General features: G+C 35.0%; 1 protein-coding gene and 1 long non-coding RNA gene across 6 annotated transcripts; both read left to right on the top strand.

The window, feature by feature from the left end:
• Nucleotides 1-120: 120 nt before the first annotated feature.
• LOC309477286 (uncharacterized protein) lies at nt 121-20831 on the top strand. Of its 5 annotated transcripts, XM_082140487.1 has the most exons (15): nt 121-378; nt 4044-4099; nt 4172-4275; nt 4363-4437; nt 5054-5197; nt 5346-5423; nt 6551-6702; nt 6792-6846; nt 6931-7005; nt 7100-7211; nt 8438-9945; nt 10003-12151; nt 13621-13737; nt 18495-18607; nt 18647-20831. In XM_082140487.1, the coding sequence occupies exons 1-14, from the start codon at nt 284-286 to the stop codon at nt 18524-18526; spliced, it is 4752 nt and encodes a 1583-aa protein (XP_081996613.1). In that variant the 5' UTR covers nt 121-283; the 3' UTR covers nt 18527-18607; nt 18647-20831. The 5 variants fall into 5 exon arrangements, with proteins under 5 accessions (XP_081996613.1, XP_081996611.1, XP_081996612.1 ...); XM_082140485.1 differs by having other exon boundaries at nt 122-378; nt 7103-7211; nt 8438-12151; XM_082140486.1 differs by having other exon boundaries at nt 122-378; nt 8438-12151; nt 18498-18607.
• LOC309477293 lies at nt 13744-17177 on the top strand. Its single transcript, XR_014198601.1, has 2 exons — nt 13744-14996; nt 15513-17177. It is a non-coding gene; the product is annotated as an uncharacterized lncRNA (long non-coding RNA).

Raw genomic sequence — 20831 nt, 5'->3', positions numbered from 1 at the left:
CATTAATTCAGTATTGTTTTATTAATTTAAATTGAATGGGTGGGACTTGTCTGTCGTTAACCTTTGAAACAATGCAAACCGCTATTCTGAGCAGGAGTGGCTTGTGTGTTTTTTTCTAAGCTTCCTAAGGGTTTGCACACAATTGACAAATGCTGGCTATTTTAATCTTTCAGGAGGTATAGCTGCTGCAATAACGAGATCTGCTGTATGAGCAAAGGTTATTGTAGTCACTTTTGTTCTGCATCTAAGGATTGGAAATAATTATTAAAAAACTACCATCATCATGCAATCAATGAGGGAAGTAAATCTGGATACATACAGTTTGTCTCTACTTACGGCAAAAGAAGATATCCTGAATCCACGATCGTCAACAAACTGGTATGGTGACGATTTTTGCTTATTTTCTTTTTTTTTCTTTTTTTTTTATCCATACATGTGAAGTTGGTTGAACTTGAAAACTTTTTCACAATCCTAAAAAAATAAATACCAATGAATGTTTCTGACCATATAACATTAATGTTACTAATGAAATAGCTAATACATCAGTGTTACTTTTAGTATCACTGAGTGTTTGTAAATATTTTAAATTATTTTGCATTTTCCTTTTTCCTTTTAATTTTAGCACGTTTTAGTAGGCTAATTTTGGTTTATGTTTTTGTCATATTTATTAGTTGTTGTTTAAATATGTCTATATAGTTTTAGTTACTTTACAAAATAAAGATAAGGAATGTTGCTTTGACAATAGAAATAAAATAAGTAGGCTATCGAAAGTGTTTTGTTTTAAGTTTTAATACCCTTTACATGCATGTAAACTAACAACAATAATTATAACGAATATTAAATACATTGTAATATGATATAATCAGCATAATATCCTAAATTGTAAAAGCGAAAAATTCTTAGCAGAGGATGGTTTCGATCCATCGACCTCTGGGTTATGGGCCCAGCACGCTTCCGCTGCGCCACTCTGCTTGCCGGTTGGATACAGGCACTCTCTTGACTCTTGAACAAAACACAATTTCCGTTGCTCTTATTTAGCCTTTTAAATGCATTACTTATTCATAAACGCCGACAACAACATAAAACACAACGCTCAAGCTGAAATTCCTTGGAAAGAAAGTAAATAATGTGCGACTGTTCAATTACACAGATGGCTGTAATGTGTGTGTGTGTTATGTGTTCGTCAGTGAAGGTAGAACGACCCCGTTTAAATGAATAGGACACCAACTCTTCATCTCATATTTAAAAGAATTAGGGCACAATCCACAAAAAAGTAAAATTGTGTGTCCTATGACTTAGTTTTTTGTTTCTTAAAGTGTTTTTTTTTACTTTTTTTTATTTTAATTCCAGGTAACTTAAGTAGGCCATGTAACGTTATGGCTCCAAACTAGCTGTGGTGTCTTGATCTGATGGAATATATAATATTTCAAAATGTCTGTCTTATCTTAATGACCAAACAACCCCCTCCCAGACCAATTTCCTCTGTAAATACCCCTGCTTATCTTAATTAGTATGTTTATCTGCAAAAGCACCCTGTATGACAAACTATCCTACAATCTGACATTATGAATCAAGGGGGTGTGTGTGGGTCTTCAGACATGATGTGTGTGTGAGAGATTGTTTTTGACCATGCTGGGGGCTAAAATGCAGACATATTCACGGAGCAGAGCAGTTCCTGTTGTTTTGGCAACTGTTGTCACAGGAAACGTTTTAAAAGGGAGAATGTCGCCGCTGGAAGAACTTTATGGTTTGAGAGCTAAAAAAAAAGTATAATTCTGTTCTTTTATGATGGAACTTTATTCAGTCAGTTTGTTCCTGATAAGAGAAACCTTTTGGAATTCTTTCCTGACATTCATACAGCCAGATTTGATTTGATTTGATTTGATGTTAAACTCTAAGATGTTTTTAAACCAAAGCCTCATTCAATTATTCAAACCATATCCTAATTTGATCTTGTAGTTCAGATCTGTATTACATTATGTAGGCTGCATCAATTAATCAGATATTCAAAGTTAATATTAATAACGGCTTCAAGCACATATTAAACGGAGACAGAAAGTGCCAGTTGGCTTATCAAGGTGCTAGTCTAAACACGAAAGTCTGGAAAAGCTTCATAACCTTCCTGTCTCTTTCATTTCCTCCCCTTTTGATAGAATTCACGTATATTATCTATATAAAGCATAATGTATTGTTCACATCTACAGTAAATGTAATGTAAGACACAACAGATGAATAAGGTAAAAACTAATAACTATTAACTAATAGATATCACCACTTTCCCCAGATGATTACAGTACATTAAGACAATTGTTTTGTATTGCCAGCTTTCTGAACTCTTGATGAAATATGCAAATGAGGCAAGAACACAAATCTGAACATTGGATAAAGCCATTTTTGAAATTCTTACTTCATTTTGTTAACATAGGCCTATTAAAGTTTTTTTACAGAGGGGTTTTTTGATATCTCTTTTTATCACTCCATAAATCAGAAAATACTGTCAATATATATTTTATATATATATATATATATATATATATATACTGTATATATATATAGCCTACTGTATACTATCTCTCTCTCTCTCTCTCTCTCTCTCTCTCTCTAAAAAATCATTTAAAAAAAATCTTTCCACTAGCCTGAAAGTAGACAAGTTATGAGCAAAATCTCAAAATTTAACAGTGCCTGAAAAAACACTGATTTTGCCTGTAATTTCTCGCCTTAATGAGAAAACATACAGAAACACCACATGCATCACTACATAGCAACATAACATATCAGAACCCAAGCAGTTTAAAAGCGTGTCTTATGAAAGTTAGATATAACATGCATGACAGAGTCTATATGCGGTCAAGGAGTTCAGCTCAAGACATTTGCATGAGCCATTTTCTTTAATATATCTCAAACTATTCACCTAGAAGTTGAGAAATGTTTGCATTAACAGTCTATGTGATTATCCATTCAAGAATGGCTGTGACACTTAGCATAGTGATTTCCAAGAAAGACAAAATAATGGCTCCAGTGTCTTAATTGGTCATTTTAAATGGGGTAATTCCTAAATGGAGTACTCAGGTTTGTATGTTCTGACATTGTTGTCATGAGAATGTGGGAAAACTTTGGGTTTGTTTTACAGAAGACCCTGGGGATCCAAGAAGGGTCCTGTTTATGGGCGTCATTCAAAGGAAATGCCATTTGTGCCTGATATATACACTACCGGTCAAAGTTTTAGATCACTCTGATTTTTAAATGTTTTTAATAGAAAGCTTTTCTAACATTATACACTACAGTTCAAAAGTTTGGGGTCAGTAAGATTTTATTTTATTTTATTTTTTAAAGAAATTAAAGAAATGAATAGGCTACTTTTATTCAGCAAGGATGCATTCAACTGATCAAAAGAGACATTTATAAAGTTACAAAAGCTTTCTATTTCATAGAAGAGCTGTTCTTTTGAAATGTTATATTCATCAAATAATCTGGGGGGGGGGGGGGGGGGGGCTATTTCAACATTGATAATAATAATAAATGTTTCTTGAGCAGCAAATTAGCATATCAGAATGATTTCTAAAGGATCATGTGACTCTGAAGACTGGAGTAATGATGCTGAAAATTCAGCTTTGATCACAGGAATATATTGCATTTTAAAATATATTTAAATAGAAAAAAGTTATTTTAAATTGTAAAAATATATCAGAATATTACTGTTCTTAAAATCAAATAAATGCAGCCTTGGTGAACATAAACAGACTTCTTTAAAATCTTACTATCTTACTAAAATCTAAAACTTTCGAACGGTAGTGTAAATACAGTCAATACTACTGATAGTTTTGTTACATTTCTTTTGCATTACACACTAAAAGATCTATCAATAGATCATATATAGGCTAGGTATATACAACCAAAACTCAAACATCAGTGCAGAGCATTCATATGACTGTTAACATTTCAGAGAACTTAAAATACATTAGTCTTTGTTATTGAGTTATCCATCCTAATGAAATTACACGAACCTTAATATTCCTTGTGGCCGTTTTATTCTCTGTGTACAGGGCTTTATTTGCCTATGATGGAATAATGAACCGGCTCAAACTGGCTGATTCTGGAGGTAAGTGCACAGAAAGCCTTTTAAATAATGTTTTATGTTTTGGAGCTTGTTTTTATGCTATTTCTTTTATAGCAGGTGGATTGAAAGAACTGTCGACTAAACTCCACCCCGTACGGCCACTTTACGGGATGTGCAGAGTGGGCACAGCTCAACCCTGCATCGTTATGATATTATGGGTTAGTTTATCCTCCACACAGTTCACTGTTTAATGTAAAACACTGTACTTTATTATTCCCCCTTAACCAGTGTTTGTGGGCTCTCAGGTAGGAAATGAAGTGGACGAGTACCGCAGAGCTGAGTGTGCGAGTCATTTACCAGCGATCAGGAACTTCTTTAAGGTGAAATTATGGGACAATATCGGCTTTAATTGTATTAAATTTACAATAGACTCAGATGTTTTTTTCATTTTTTTCCCCCACGTTGTACTTTAAGGGGTTCTAAAGCTTGTCATTGGGGCAGTAACCTTTAAAGGGATAGTTCTCCTAAAAATGAAAATTCTGTCATCATTTACTCACCCTCAAGTTGTTCCAAACTTGTATGAGTTTCTTAAACTATCCCAGTTTAAAGGGACACCTTTAAACCTTATTTACCTGTAAAGATAGTACTATTAGGGTATTTAAAAAAAAAAAAAAAAAGGTAAACTGCACCTTTTAAGGGTAGATAAGGTACAAAGTTGGCCTTTTAAGGGTTCTGCCTCAGTGAAAAGCTGTTGAATTTTTTGCACAGGTTTTTTGCTTTACTCGTGTGTAGAGATGATTCGAATTAGGGAACATAATAGTCGTTCTTGTTTTGTGATCATGAGCATGCAGATCTTAAATTAGATTTTTTTTTATTACATTTTTTCTTTTAGAAGTCTTGTTAGACTGCATGTCTATGTCAGGATGGATTATATGTTTAAAATAAAATGTTGAAGACGTAAAAAAAATAGCTATCATTGTCTTTCTGGTGCTTCAGGAAGTTCACATCTTTCTTCCTGCCCACACTTTGGATGAAATCACAGAAGAGAGGATCTGTACACTGGCCTATAATGCTGCCGTGGTCACGAAGGGGCCGAGAGGGAGACCCGGACGCCGGATGGAAGACGGACAGGCCATTGTGGTATGACACCATGACTATTTCTTACCACAAGACTTTACGAATCATGAATGATGAAGTTGTTTTGAAAAGTATAGCCAGTCAGGCAATTAAACTCTATTAAAATCAGGAAAATGGTAAACAAATCAGACTGACTCCTCAACATTTCCAGGGCACTAATTACAAGCGAACAATCGCAGCCGCAGAGATCCAGAGAATCCAGAGAGATTCTTTCTGGGCACAAGCAGAGGTACGGTGTGAGATTTTACATTTCTTTTTCATTGTTGCCAATTATTCTTTACACGGTTGATATTATCAATTCTGAATGTTATGGCAAGAACTCTCCAGATCTCCAAATGTGCTGACATTACCAATACACCTCCAAAATAAATAAATAAATAAATAAATAAGTAAATAGTTAATTCTGGTACCGCTCATTGTATGTGTAATTGGTAATAAATCACAGTTTACAATTAACAAATAATAATAATAGAAATTAAATACAATTTTGTTGATGAATATTTTGTGTATTTTTCTTCTTTTAATTATTAACCCATGGCACATTATTTTATTGGATTTCAGAACTTACACATAAATTTTTTACTATAAATGTTTCTTTTATTTTAAAGGGTTAGTTCACCCAAAAATTTAAATTCTGTCATTAATTACTCACCCTCATGTCGTTCCAAACCCATAAGACTTTAGTTCATCTTTGAAACACAAATGTAGATCTTTGTAATGAAATCTGAGAGCTTTCTGTCCCTCCATTGACAGTCTACGCAACTACCATTTTCAAGCCCCAGAAAGGTAGTAAAGGCATCATAAAAGCAATCCATGTGACTCCAGTGGTTTAACCCAAATTTTACGAAGCGACGCAAGTGCTTTTGTTTGCGCAAAAAATCTTAATTTATGGCTACCAGTGCATTTACAAAATATGAATCTCAAGACGCATGTGTGTTGTGTTGACGCGAGACCTGATGTTGTTGCGTGAATGTGCGTTGTAGATTAATATTCTGCATCACTTCAATAAAATTGAGGTTAAACCCACTGGAGTCACATGGATTACTTTAATGATGCCTTTATTACCATTCTGAGGCTTGAAAGTGGAAGTTGCGTAGGCTGTCAATGGAGGGACAGAAAGCTCTCAGATTGTCGTATGAATCTTGTCAAACAAATGTCTTTGGGTTTGGAACGACATGAGGGTGAGTGATTAATGACAGAATTTAAATTTGTGGGTGAACTAACACTTTATCAAAAAGAAAAGATAATTGACAGCTAGCTAACTTGTGTTAGCAAGTCCAAAGATTACTCAACTTTTTCTCTAAAAGTCGTACGAAATGCAATAACAGTCAGAGGTCTTACTATATTTATTTACAGAGAGAAGAGGAGGAAAGGAAAAAGGAGGAACAGCGGAGGGCAGCAGAGGACAGGAGGCAGAGAGAGAGAGAACGAATGCTCCAGGAAAAGAGAGAGGCGATGGAGAGAGATAGGAGGTTGAATGAAAAGGAACAGAAAATAAAGGAGCAGAGGTCAGACAAACATCCCCCCATGCACAAAATTCCCAAGGGCCAAAAGTGAACTTTTAAAATCAGGTTTTTTTTTTATTTTATTTTTATAGGAGAATACAGGCCAAAATGGATGCAGAGGCCCGCAAACAAGAGAAATTAAAATGGGTATGAATAATGTGTTTCTGTGTGTGTTTACATGCATATGTTCAATGTTAATCTATTTTTTATGTATATCTATTTATATCACAGGAGCAGGAAAGGGAGCGTGAGGAAGAGGAAATGAGAGCTAGATATTTCCGCTCTGAATCAGAGGAAAAATCTTCGGTGAGTTCTGTCAATCAAATTTAAACTTGCACTAAACTGCTGTATAATTAGGCCTATGAATTTAATGCTGTGATGTAATACTGTTTATGGCCAGCAGGAGGCAGCAGCTCTAGTGTCTCAGCGTGTTGCAAAAACCAGAGAGTTTTTTAGACAACTGTCCTCCTCAAGTGTCCACACAGCCTCCAGTCCAATCTCACCACGTCCAGGTAAAGTGTAATACAAAGAGAATCGGCAGGTGTTCTCACTGACTTGAACGGCGAGAACTACTTCGCTATTGCATAACCTGTCCACAAACAAATATATTATGTCTTACATTTGAGAACTTATTTTAAAATCCAAAGTAATTTATTTTTGTATTTTTATGCCAGCACAAGCAGCTTTGATTTAATGATCAGAAGTTTTAAAATTGTTATTGTATTAGCAAATATGAAATGACACGGAACAATACATTTGCTACATTTATTAATCTAGGTTAATGTCACTGTAAAAAGCTATATGATCAGTAAGTTTTTACATTGCTCTAACTCATAAAAATAAGTTAAGTATTTTAAGTAAGTCAGTTTAATGTAATTTAAGTTGAAATGACTGAAAGTTGATTGCACGTAAAAATTTAAGGCAGCAACTTTTTTTTTACAGTGTACATAAAGTATTTCTACACTACTGATTAAAAGTTTGCAGTCCATGTTTTAGGAAATTAATACTTTTATTCATCAATGATGCATTAAATTGGTCAAAAGTGACAGTAAAGATTTTGACATTATTACAAAAGATTAATATTTCAAATAAATGGTGTTCTTTGAAACTTTCTATACAACAAAGAATCCTAAAATATTGTATCAGGGTTTTCATAAAAAGCCGCACAACTATTTTCAACAGTGATTATAGTAAGAAATGTTTCTTGATCATCAAATCAGCATATTAGTATGCTTTCTGAATGATCATGTGACACTGAAGACTGGATTAATGTTGAAAATTCAGTTTTGACATCACAGGAATAATTTGCATTTTAAAATATATTAAAATAGAACATTTATTACAGTGTTTACTGTATTTTGATCAAATAAATGCAGACTTGGTGAACATCTTTCAAAACAAAAAAATTAAAAATGCATTTTATATTTAAGTTCATCATTAATGTATTAACTAACAAACTAAAACTTAATGTAAAGTGTTACCAGTTAGGTTAATATATAGTGAATTCATAGTGATCAATTGACACATTTGAGTTCAATGTTTTAAATCATATGTGGCTGTATAGAGATATTCAGCAAGATAAAAACAGGGTGTTTGGTAACTGAATGTGCGTCACGACTGCCACTTGACGTGTTGACTGATTTGTGGATAATAATGACAGTAATCTAGTTTTGTTTTTAACTGTAATTTTCATATTTTACTGCCATTTGTTTTGAAATCTCTTTCTCGTTTTTTGCAGTCAGGGGTCTCAATAGACAACTGCATCGCAGTCAGACGGACAGTATCTTCAGTTTCAATGAATCACCTTCTTCTCCACCTGTATCCCCGTACAGATCATCATCGGTATCTCCTTACTTTCAGTCAAGTCCCACATCCCAGAACCAAACTATTTTAACTAACTCTGCAGCTTCCTCATTGCAAAATTGTGCAACGGTATCAATCAAAAGCCAGATCCACCTGTCCTCAAGTAAGATAATGGAGTCACATGCCGTACGTGATGCTGGTCCCGCGCCACTCCTCCAAACTCAACAACCGTCGACTGATGCAAATGAATCTGAAACAGAAACTTCTATTGGTGATGTACTAGATAGTCTGGTCTTTTATCCACTTCCAGCAACTGCTGAGCAGCTCAAAACCGGGGAATCAGAGATGGTGGATGAGTTTCCTCCACCTCCCTCTGGTTTTGAGAATTCACCGGAACTGGTTGTGAACCAGCCTGAGACACTTGTTGACCCCTTAGACACCCCTATGTCATCTCTTCCTCCATCAAGTCTTTTGGTACCTGAGCCCCCCGCCAGACCGCTTCCTGCGCTGCCTGTTGCCCCACGAATGCTGAAAGACCTGGAACCGGGGAGAGATTTTACTGCTCGGGCATCTGTTATACCTACGGTTGAGGAGGAAGATGTGGAGGAAAAGAATGAGGAAAGGGAGATTAAAGATGAGGGGAAAGATGTGCCAGGGAAGGATGGAGAGAGAAGGGGTCAGGAAAAAGGGAAGGGAGGTCAAAAAGAGGAGGAGGAACATGATGGGATGATTATGGGAAAACATGAAAGTGAAAAAGAATCTAATGGGAAAATGTTGGAAGAAAGGGTGAGTGGAAAAGAACAAGATAGGAAAATGTTGGAAGAACGGGTGAGTGGAAAAGAACAAGATGGGAAAATGTTGGAAGAACGGGTGAGTGGAAAAGAACAAGATGGGAAAATGTTGGAAGAACGTGAGAGTGGAAAAGTCCAAGATGGGAAAATGGAAGAACGTGAGAGTGGAAAAGAAGAAGATGGGAAAATGTTGGAAGAACATGAGAGTGGAAAAGAACAAGATGGGAAAATGTTGGAAGAACGTGAGTATGGAAAAGAACAAGATGGGAAAAAGTTGGAAGAATGTGAGAGTGGAAAAGACCAAGATGGGAAAATGTTGGTAGAACGTGAGTGTGGAAAAGAACAAGATGAGAAAATATTGGAAGAACGTGAGAGTGGAAAAGAACAAGATTGGAAAATGTTGGAAGAACGTGAGAGTGGAAAAGAACAAGATGGGAAAATGGTGGAAGATTGTGAGAGTGGAAAAGAACAAGATAGGAAACATTTAGAAGAATGTGAGAGTGGAAAAGAACAAGATGGGAAAATTATGAAAGAATGTGAGTTTGGAAAAGAACAAGATGGGAAAATGTTGGAAGAACGTGAGAGTGGAAAAGAACAAGATGGGAAAATGGTGGAAGAATGTGAGTGTGGAAAAGAACAAGATGGGGAAATGGTGGAAGAATGTGAGTGTGGAAAAGAACAAGATGGGGAAATTATGGAGGAAGAAGAGAGTGAAAAACTACAACATGCAAAAATGATGTTAGAATGTGTATTAGAAAAAGAGCAAGATAGGGAAATTACAGAAAAACATGAGGAAGATGGGAAGAGTTTGAAAGAATGCGAGAATGAAAATATTATGGAAGAACATGAGCAAGATGTAAAAATTGTAAATGTATTTGACAATGAAAATGAACAAGATGGGAAAAACATGGAAACTTTTGAGGCTGAAAAATATGGGAAAATGATGGAAGAATGTGGGCAAGAAAATAAGCAATATGGAAAAAAACTAGATGTGAGGAAATGCGAGGAAGAACATGACAGTGAAACGGAACAAGGTGGGGAAATTATAGAAGAACTTGAGGTTGACAAAATACAAGATGGGAGTATCATGGAAGAACATGAAATTGAAAAAGAACAAGATTGGAAAATGATTGATGAATTAGACTGTAAAAAAATACAAAATGCAAAAATACTGTTAGAACATATGAGAGGAAAAGAGCAAGATGGGATAAATGTGGAGGCATTTGACAGTAAAATAGAACAAGACAGGAAAAGCATGGAAGTATATGAGACTGCTCAAACACAATATGTGAAAAGGATGGAAGAATGTGGGCAAGAAAATGAGCAAGATAGGAAAATTGTAGAAAAATGTGAGGATGAACATGATAGTGAAAAGGAACAAAGTGGGGAAATTGATGGAAAAATAGTGGAAAAACATGGAAGTGAAGAAAAACAAGATAGGAAAATTGTTGATGCGTTTAACAATGAAAAAGAACAATATGGGACAAGCATGGAAGTATTTGAGACTGAAAATATACAATATGTGAAAATGATGGAAAAATATGGCCAAGAAGATGCGCAAGATGGAAAAATTGTAGAAAAATGTGAAAAAGAACATGACAAGGAAAAAGAAAAAGATGGGAAAATTGTAGTAAAACATGAAGACGGGAAAAGTCCAGAAGAACACGAGAGTGAAAAAAAGCAGGATTTGAAAATTATAGAAGACAAAGAACAAAAAAACAAACAAGATGGAGACATCATAGAAGAACATGTATTTGAAACTGAAAAAAATCAACATGTGAAAATTATGGAGGACTGTGGACAAGAAAATGTAGAAATTGTAGAAAAAATTGTAGAAAAATGTGAGGAAGAATATGAGAGTGAAAAAGTACAAGATTTGAAAATTATACAATCACATGATGATGAAGAACAAGATGGTAGAAGTTTGGAAGAACAGGATTGGGAAATTATGGAAGAGCTTGAGAGTGAAAAAATACAAAATACAAATATGATGTTAGAATATATGAGAGAAAAAGAGCAAGATTGTAAAATTGGGGAAAGCCATGGAGACAGAAAAAGTCTGGAAGAACACAAAGAACTGAACTGGAAAATGACAGAAGAATATGGGAACATCATGGAAGAACATGAAAGGGAAAAAGGACAAGGTGGGATGATGGAAAAGCGACAGATCCAAGACAATGAACGAGTGTCACGTGTGGATGTAGACAGAACAGTGAATGTGACTGTGCTCAGGGAGGAAGAATCATATACAGAGATTATAAAGAGGGATGAGGCTACAGAAGAGGCTGTTGAACAGGTGAAGAGTGACCACGGAAATGAGAAGGAAGAGATGAACACGCCTTTAATCCACACAGAAGAATCCAGTGCTGATACACTTTTCTCCCAACATTCACCACTCTTCCCAGAATCCCGTGCAACAGAGCCTCCTCAATACAATGACACATCTATTCCTGAAAGTATTTTAAGCACTCAAGATAAAAATGAGGCACAGATGGCCTCCTCACACCAAATAAACTTACCAACTATTCAGGTTGAGTCAAATCTTTCCAACCTGAGCATTCAAAGAGATTCAGATGACATGAAAGAGAAGACATATGAATCTGTTGACTGTCAAGCTTCCTCCAAAAACAGCCCAGACGCCTCGTCCGCTGAACGGGGTCCTAGCACTGAAACACACGTTACAGTGAAGGATGAACAGACTGATGCAGAGGCTAAAATTGTGGACGGCACCAATCATTTGGCCGAAGGGATCAATATTGATTGTGAGACATCACCTGTATCTGAGAATCAAGCCAGGATTGGACAGTCAGACGAGAGGGAGGGGCTTGTACCTGTCAGTCATTTCCTCCAAGACCCAGGTAATGATAATAGTGGACTGGATAGATAGTTCTTTATTCAAAATCTTAATATCAAGTAACTTACTATTACAGATGCGGAATGCAATGTACATTACTCTTGAGAAGTTTGGGGGCTGTAAGATTTTGTTTAATACTTTTATTTAAGGACACATTAAGTTTATCAAAAGTCACAGTGAAGACATTTACAACATACAAAAGATTTCTATTTCATAATCCTGAAAACAATGTTTCCAGAAAAATATGAAGCAACTGTTTTCAACATTGATAATAAGAAAATGTTTCTTGATCACCAAATCAGCATATTAGAGTGATTAAGTTATGTGACACTGAAGACTGGAGTAATGATGCTGAAAATTCAGCTTTTCCATCACAGGAATAAATGACATTTTAAAATATATTCAAATAGGATTTTTTTTTATTGATTTTTTTTATAAAATATATGTAGCTTTGATGGGCAGAAGAGACTTCTACCAAACCCGAACTTTGCTTGTAATTCTGTGAAATAATGTAAAATTGTTTAAACATTCAATTTTCTCAGTAACATTTGTTTTTGACAGCCAGTATTGATATAAATGTTCATCGTGTTCTAGATTAAAAAAAACAGATAAAACATGTTTCCTGGTCAAAGAGTTGTTTTCACTACAGGATGCCAACAGTTTTCACCCAAATATGACAAATATGAGGATGTTTTGTGACAGGTACCATTTTATACGAGCTTTGTGCAAATAAAATATTTAAAAAAATGAAATAATGTTAACACTTTACAATAAGTTTCATTAATTAACATTAGTTAATGTATTAACTAACATGAACTAACAATGAGCAATACATCTGTTACAGTATTTATTAATCTTTATTAACATTTGTTAATAAAAAATTTAAAAAAATTAAATACAACATTTGTTAATAAAAATGCTGAAGAAGTATTGTTCATTCTTAGTTCATATTAACTAAGGTAGTTAAATAATGTTAACTAATGAACCTTATTGTAAAGTACGGTGTTACCAAAATAATAAAATAAATTCTATGTTTAAATATATTCTATATTAAAAAAATTCTATGTTTTTAGCCATGTCTGTAGTCACAGTTTAGAAACTCCTCTGATAACTTATTGCTGCTGAGAGATTAAAAAACTTTCATTTTTGTTTGTGGTAACACGCAATGGTCCACTTTAGACACTCTTTTAACTATAAGTAACTTTGCAACTACATGTCAACTAACTCTAGAGTATTAGTAGATTGTCTGCTTAATATCTGCTAACACTTTATTTTGATGCTCCCCAACAGACATTCTACTGACTATAAGTAAATTTGCAACTAACACCTAAACCTAATGCAACAGTCTATACTCTAATAAGAGTTAGTTGACATGTAGTTGCAGCAGAGTTACTTCAAGTTAGTAGAATGTCTAAAGTATAAAGTATTGGACTATCGAAATAAAGTGTAACCTTTTTTTGTGTTATTTTGCAGACACTGCAATAGGCCTAAAGCATTGTATTACTCATCAGCTGGATCTGACCAATGATATAAGTAATGTTGAAGAGGGAGAGGAGGCTAGGGACACAGAAGTGGAGCAGATCTTAAAAGGTGATTCTGATCCTGATCCCAAGACTTAAAACACAAATTTCTGCAGGATTGCAAAATCATCACAGAAACACCCAGTGACATGAGGAATGATAAGACAGCCGATGATTAATAAGGAACATTTGTAATAATTGGTGGGTGTGCGCTGTTATCTCAGAACAGATCATACTATCAAAGAATGCTGTTTCTGGTTTGGACTGGCATTAATTACTAAATCTCAAGGAGTGGAAGGTAATTCTGTGTTAATTGCAGATTTGTTGTCATTTCACACCAGGTAGTTTGTTTCTTTTCTGAGGGGGTGTTTACACGACACCCTTTTCAACTAAAAACTGAAAACTTTGTATGCGTTTTGGGCGAACAGGTTTCAAAGTGCAAGTTTTTTGAAAACGATACTGTTATTGTCTCTGTGCAAACTACAAAAACGCGAATTTGTGTAAACGGTAACGTCATTCCGTTCAGTCTATAGGCGCGTAGTTTCTTTACAAAGTGACATCGCCAACTACTGGCCTTGCATGCATAATACAGGGTTTTTAATAGTTTCCGCAGATCCGTGTGAACGGGGATCGTTTTGACAATGTTGTCGTCTGCACGTGAAAAGCGCAAAGGAAAAACGTTTCCATTTTTAGTACATCGTTGTCATGTACCAAGTCTCAGATGGTGATATCCTAGAATGCAATAAAACAGCTATATACATAATTACCCCAATTTAGGGATTTAGAGAAAATCTCATTATATAATATAATAGTAAATATTTATAATTATAATCTCAAAAGTGCTCTTGCTGGAAGAAAATATAACACTATAATTTTCTACCAAAGTCTACTCAGTATACACCTCAACCTTAAATTAATCTCTTATCAAAAGAACAGAAAAAGTTCACTTTTGCAGTGACCCATGAACAGCAAAGGATTCTGGGACAGATGAGACGTCAATCAGAAACAGACAGACAGAGAGGAAACATTTTTTATCAGGTACACTGAGTGGAAATGCTTTAACTGTTCCATCAGTAGCCTTACCTCTCTTCACATCATACATTCTCCTGCCAAAAATATTAGGTATGCAACAACATACCGGTTCCCCTTCGTCAGCTCACTACTAAGAAAGTCAGAAGTGATTCTGATGAAATAGGGATCGCTTGCGAGAGCCTATCTAAAACGAGCCAATGCACATTACGGCATGTGATAATTGCGTGCGTCGCATCCTTGTCTTGAAGCGTAGCCAGATGGTGTATGCTGTTCCCGTCTCCTGCAAAGATCTACTGAGTGTCTTTAGCCCCTTTCACACAGAGATTCCGGAAAATACACGGATAAAGTGACCCGGGATTTGACCCGGGTTCGTTTGATTTTGGTCATTCACACTGCCAGTGATTTTCCGGAATCAGAGAGTGCGTTCACACACAACCCGTAAAAATGCCGTAAAGACACGTGACATCGATGTGACTTGTAATCTCAGCAGCGTCTTAAGTTTGCTTATGAGCTGCGATCTCTCTCTCGAGAAACCACGCCTGTGCATTTGTTTCTCTGATTCGATCATAAACTTGCGCATTACGTACCGTTTCACAGCTGGAGAACGAGCCCGGCTTCAGCGTCATCACTACGACACGGCATTGTTACGGCTTTTGTTCACACAGCGCGCGTTCCGGGACTGAACACGGCAATGTTACTAGGTCCCGACCCGGCATCGATCCCGGCTTAAATCCCGGGTCGAGTTTGCGTTCACACAGAAGGCGCTCTGGCAATTTGCCGGCAATTTGCCGGGTTCAAAGCGCTGTGTGAAAGGGGCTTTTGAGTCTCTGTCAAGAAGAATCTCTGGTACGTGGTGTTGGTGTGACGAGTCAGACCCAGAGCTCACGGCTATGCTTTCCCGGGGCCGCCGCAAGTGTCGGGCTCAAGTGGAACCCTCCCCAAATGTTAACCAATAGTGGGGCACATTGTCACATTGGAACCTGCAGCTTATTGTAGGGTTCAGCTTAATTAAAACAGTAAAAACAACTAAACATAACATGATCATAAAGGTAACACACTGAAAGATCTTCCATTTGTTTTGGCCAACCAAGTTTGTTGTTAATACATTTAAAACTTAAAACATGTGACAACATGCCCCAATTAAGATTGTGACAACTTCCCTAAGCTGGCATTTATTTAAAAAAACAGCATTCTAACCCTGGCCATCCCTTACCTTTATAAAATAGTATATAATGGGCCCCTAAAAAATCTCATCGACCTAAACAGGATATCTAGATGTCTTTGTTTTTCTGTGTGCATACATAAATTGTTTCCAAAAATGTCAGTCATATCTATTAAGGATATTCATGCCATGTTTATCTAGAGTGAAAGCAATATCAGACTAGAGAAAAGTGTTAGCATTGTTGCATGTGGAGTTGGCCACACCTCTGGCTGCTATGTTTGATGAGACCTGGCTTAGCGAGATCCATGTTTCCATTCAGAAATCATTGCTGCTTTCAAAATAAATCTGACAATAAGAACGTTCCCCTCCTTAAGGATAAATGCTGCCATTTTGTAAGCAGACAAAAATGTTATAAACAATAAACGATAAGCCAAGGTAACCCTATGGCTGCTTGACATGTAGATAAGACAGACTGATGTTGCTGTGACACTATAGATTTATTGAGAGACAGAAATATTAGTTGACTTACTAGTATCGGTTAGCAGTGAATGAATAGCTACATTGTTGTTAACTTTTGTTAAATCTATAGAGAAAACCACAGATTAAACCGGTTAATGTTCTTATCATTAACCGAAACTAAAAAACGTAAAAAAACATTTTCGTTACTTGACATAAAATGAACAAAAAAAAAATATATATATATATATAATAAAAAATATAATAAAAAATATATATTTGCATTTATTATTAAACATTTCAGGTAGTTTCTAACTTTTCATAGTAAAATAACTCAAACTAAACTTATTAAAACTAAAAACTATATATCTTCCTATCTTCCTAAAACTATAAAAACTATATAGACATAAAATAAATTCTCACAATTAACTATAGTTGCTTATTAGCATACATATTACTAGGATATTGGCTGTTTATTAGTACTTGTAAAGCACATATTAATGCCTTATTCTGCATGACCTTATTCTACATCCCTTAACCCTACCCAATACCTAAACTGCTTATTAACTTTTAATAAGCAATAATTAGGAGTTTATTGAGGCAATAGTCGTAGTTAATAGAGAATATGTTCCCCATACTAAAGTGTTACCGGATGTTAAAAAATAACAGTAAAATATTTTTGTTTCAAAAGATTTCTGTTCATCAAAGCATCCTGAAAAAAAACCAGCGCAATCATTTTCAACTAGCAATGATAGAATAATTGTTTCCTGAGCACCACATTTTTTAAGGATCATGTTATGACTGCAGTAATGATACTGAAAATTCAGCTCTGCCATAAAAGAAATTGTTATGTTATGTTATATGTTTTTTTTAAAACATATATATACTGCATGTTGTGCGTTTATAAGTTCACAGTTAAATCATTGCTATTGTGTTCAATCAATAGTGAATTCAAAATAATTGCAATTCATCGCAATTACAAAAAACATAAAGATTATGTTCTTAAAAAATATTCAGGAATTTGTTTGTTGTGTATTTTTTGTTTAGTATCAGTTCTTGTTGAAGAAGTTGAAAGATTAATGGCAGTTTCTGCCATTCATCAAAAATGTACGGAAACTAATGCTCTTAATGTAAATGTGCTCTTCTAACTATAGCCCTAAACTTGAATTGTAACATTTCTAAGACTTCAGTGACAGGAAAGGCATTGGTAATGGTCTTATGTAACACCCAGTCCTTTGTGTTAATACAAAGAAATTTAATTAAAACATTTTTTACTTGGAATGTAGCAAATAGAGGAAACATTTTCCTCAAAAATATAAGACAGAACAACTGATAACCGATAACAATAATTGTTTCTTGAGCAGCAAATTAACATAGAATGATTTCTGAAGGATCATGTGACACTAAAGACTGCAGGAATGATGCTGAAAATTCAGATTTGCAGGAATAAATGACATTAAAACATTAAAAAATAAATAAATGTATAGGGTATAATTCACAATATTACATTTTTACTGTAATTTTTATTAAAACAATGCAATTTTGGTGAGCATAAGAGCATACTTTTTTTTTTGTAAAATATTACAGAACCCAAACTTTTCAACTGTGTGTATATTCATAAAAATGAGTCCAGTGGTTAAAAACAGCTCAGGTGAACATTTTATACAAAGACTTGCATAAAATACCATGAAACAATTCTGTGCTAAATAAACCATATGAGAGAGAAAAAAAAACATGTATGTGTGTGTGTGTGTGTGTGTGTGTGTGTGTGTGTGTGTGTGTGTGTGTGTGTGTGTGTGTGTGTGTGTGTGTGTGTGTGTGTATGTGTGCGTGCGTGCGTGCGTATGTGTTCCTGGAGCAATGAATCCTCTGACATATGGGAAATTTACCGGACAAACAAGTTTATAAGCTTGTCCTGTTGATCCTATTACATCCATAATGCACATTGACATATACATGTTGTATTTCCACTTTTACATCTATAGTCTTTTACTTGACATGTCTTGTTTCTTATTCTTTAGCTTATGTTGCAATGTGGAACAACATTCCATTGTGAAAAAAAAAAAAAAAAAAAAAAAACATTTATCCATTGCATATTTTTTCATTTGGTTCAACATCCACCAAGTCATATTTAATTTGTGCAACTGATCATGGTTCTCTCCATCTCTTTCATCCAGCAGATACCATGGGGAATGTGCACGAATCATAGAAGAGACAGATGACCAATAGATGTTTCTCTCAGCCGATCACTGGAGGCCTTTCAGTGATTTACTCGCAATTATTCTCATATGTTCACAATACTGCAATATGCTGTATGCAAGACAAGTAGCACATGTTCAGAACTGTGTCCACAAATGCACTTGATATACAATAGGTTTCAAAAGTCTCAGACCAGTTTTAAAGGGATAGTACACCCAAATATTTTACTCACCCTAAAGCCATCCCTGATGCAATAATCTTAAAATATATTGTTTTATATATATAATCAACATTTGTTAATGAGAAGTTTTATATTTGTCCACTGTTTTTATTTCCATTATGCTGTTCGCAATACTTCATGGGATTGTAGTTCTTTCCCTCTCTAAAGCCATTAAGTACACTTTGTACCTTTGTATTTATGTCCAATTTTCGAATAATGCTTATAATGCTTTAACTAAGACTTTCCCAATGGGAAAAAAATAATGGAAAAAATACTCCCAGAACCAGCGCAGCTGAAAAAGTGGGTGTTGAACTCTATTGAAGCAAAAGGACATACAAATAGCCTATTATTAAGTCGTCATAAATTCATGTTTTCTATTCAGCTTTTCACTCAAATTTCTATATTGCTAATATAATTTTTAACTGAAAAAAAAGTTCACTACATTAGAAAGAACTCAAAAAAGAAAAAGAAAAATCACAAGTTGACGCCTCTGTAGGTTATGTATAGTTTCAGAGCATATATTTGTATTTATTATTAATTTTTCCTCTTAATGAACTATGTTGTTATTGAAGGTGTCTAAATATGTTGTGTGAGGCAATTCATGCGATTGATCTCTATGTTTAGAACTTTAGATGGATATCTCTTTCCAAAAGAACACACAAAATGAATCTGTTTTCTGAGTCATTGTGTCAGCTGTTCATATGACTGATACGAAAACTGAATCACTCCAATTAACAAACAGATTACAGAGCAATAGTGCAAACTTTACAAAGTTCTCTTGAGTATTATAAGCATATTGCTATAGAGAAAATAGGAAACTTTCACTACAAGTACTGTAATGTTGAAGAAGGTGTAAATGCACCACTGGCATTCTAAAATTCATTGGCATTCAGGCTTTGAAAACAGATCTTGACACAATTCCGGTAATCTGATACTGGTACTTATGATAACCTTTCAATAGCATATTTGAAATGCTTTGGACACTTACGTCATTTACTGAAAACTATCAGACAATTATTTGAATCGTGTGACTTGTTCAAGGAGGGTGTGGTGGCATATGCATGTCTCATGAATATTAATCTGATTATGTAAATAGTATAATATGATCTTTATGGTTTTGAAAATAGTTTGTGATGCATTGATTCAGACAAATCATTTACAAATAAAAACTGACATGTGATGTTTTATTAAAGTTCTGGAGTCACAGTGGCACCAGCTGCTGAAGTAAATGGGATATATTTCAATGACATAGACATAGTCTTTTTATATAAACCCACTGTAAATGCTAATTGCCCACTTTGCACAGTTTCCCTAAAACCACCGAGGTGGTGTTGGCGTCGAAGCTTGGACCCGTCATCGCTGCTTGCAGCTATATTTTGCTTTATGGTTTCACTAGAACAGATCACAAACCACAAAACAGTGATAAATTGGATAAATTGAGCGTCAACAGATTGTGCATGCTGGCATTTGCCACTAGCATAACAACCACAAATGAGGCTAAAAAAAAAAACATAATAATAAAAACTGCAGCACCAGCACAGTTATTCAGCAACTGCAGCAAGCACCCTTCTTGACAACTGGACATGCTTCCTCTGGCATACATCCCAATTGCGAGCATGTAAAATACACAATTGGTCATCGCAAAAAGTGCAAAAATCATGTACGTAATTTACTGAATGACGTAAATGTCAGAACAAGTAAATGTTCCTATGCAATGATGCACGGCAAGTGTTTTTGAGCATGTACGTATGATCAATGTAAGTTTCCCCAAAAAATTCCGGAAAAAAATTTGGAACCTGTTGTAAACGAGTTCTGGAAAAAGATGCTGCCAGGAAGCAGGTTAAAGATTTACTGACAATCATTTAGTCTCATATCTAGTTGCTAATCAGGTTCTAAGAAAGAAATGAGGAAACTCTGCTCTGCATTTTTATTTATTTTCAAGGGGAGCTTCTTGCAATATCCATTTATGTTCCTTAACGTAAATAGTTTTGCTGCATTGCAATCAGCAGGAATCTAAGTTAATTAGTTACTGTTATTACTATTTAGTACATGTAGTAACGTGCAACTACGTCACCTCTAAATAAAGTGTTACTGA

The sequence above is a fragment of the Leuciscus leuciscus genome (assembly GCF_965113295.1).
Source record: "Leuciscus leuciscus genome assembly, chromosome: 16".
Lineage (NCBI taxonomy): Eukaryota > Metazoa > Chordata > Actinopteri > Cypriniformes > Leuciscidae > Leuciscus > Leuciscus leuciscus.
Note: the sequence above shows the minus strand (reverse complement) of the source record. Positions and strands in the feature narration are given on the sequence as shown.

Coding starts and splice junctions, on each gene's coding strand:
- LOC309477286 (XM_082140484.1), top strand. CDS start 284: ATGCAATCAATGAGGGAAGTAAATCTGGATACATACAGTTTGTCTCTA. Junction 7,212..8,437: donor TCCAATCTCACCACGTCCAG/GTAAAGTGTAAT, acceptor CGTTTTTTGCAG/TCAGGGGTCTCAATAGACAA. Junction 12,152..13,620: donor TCATTTCCTCCAAGACCCAG/GTAATGATAATA, acceptor GTTATTTTGCAG/ACACTGCAATAGGCCTAAAG.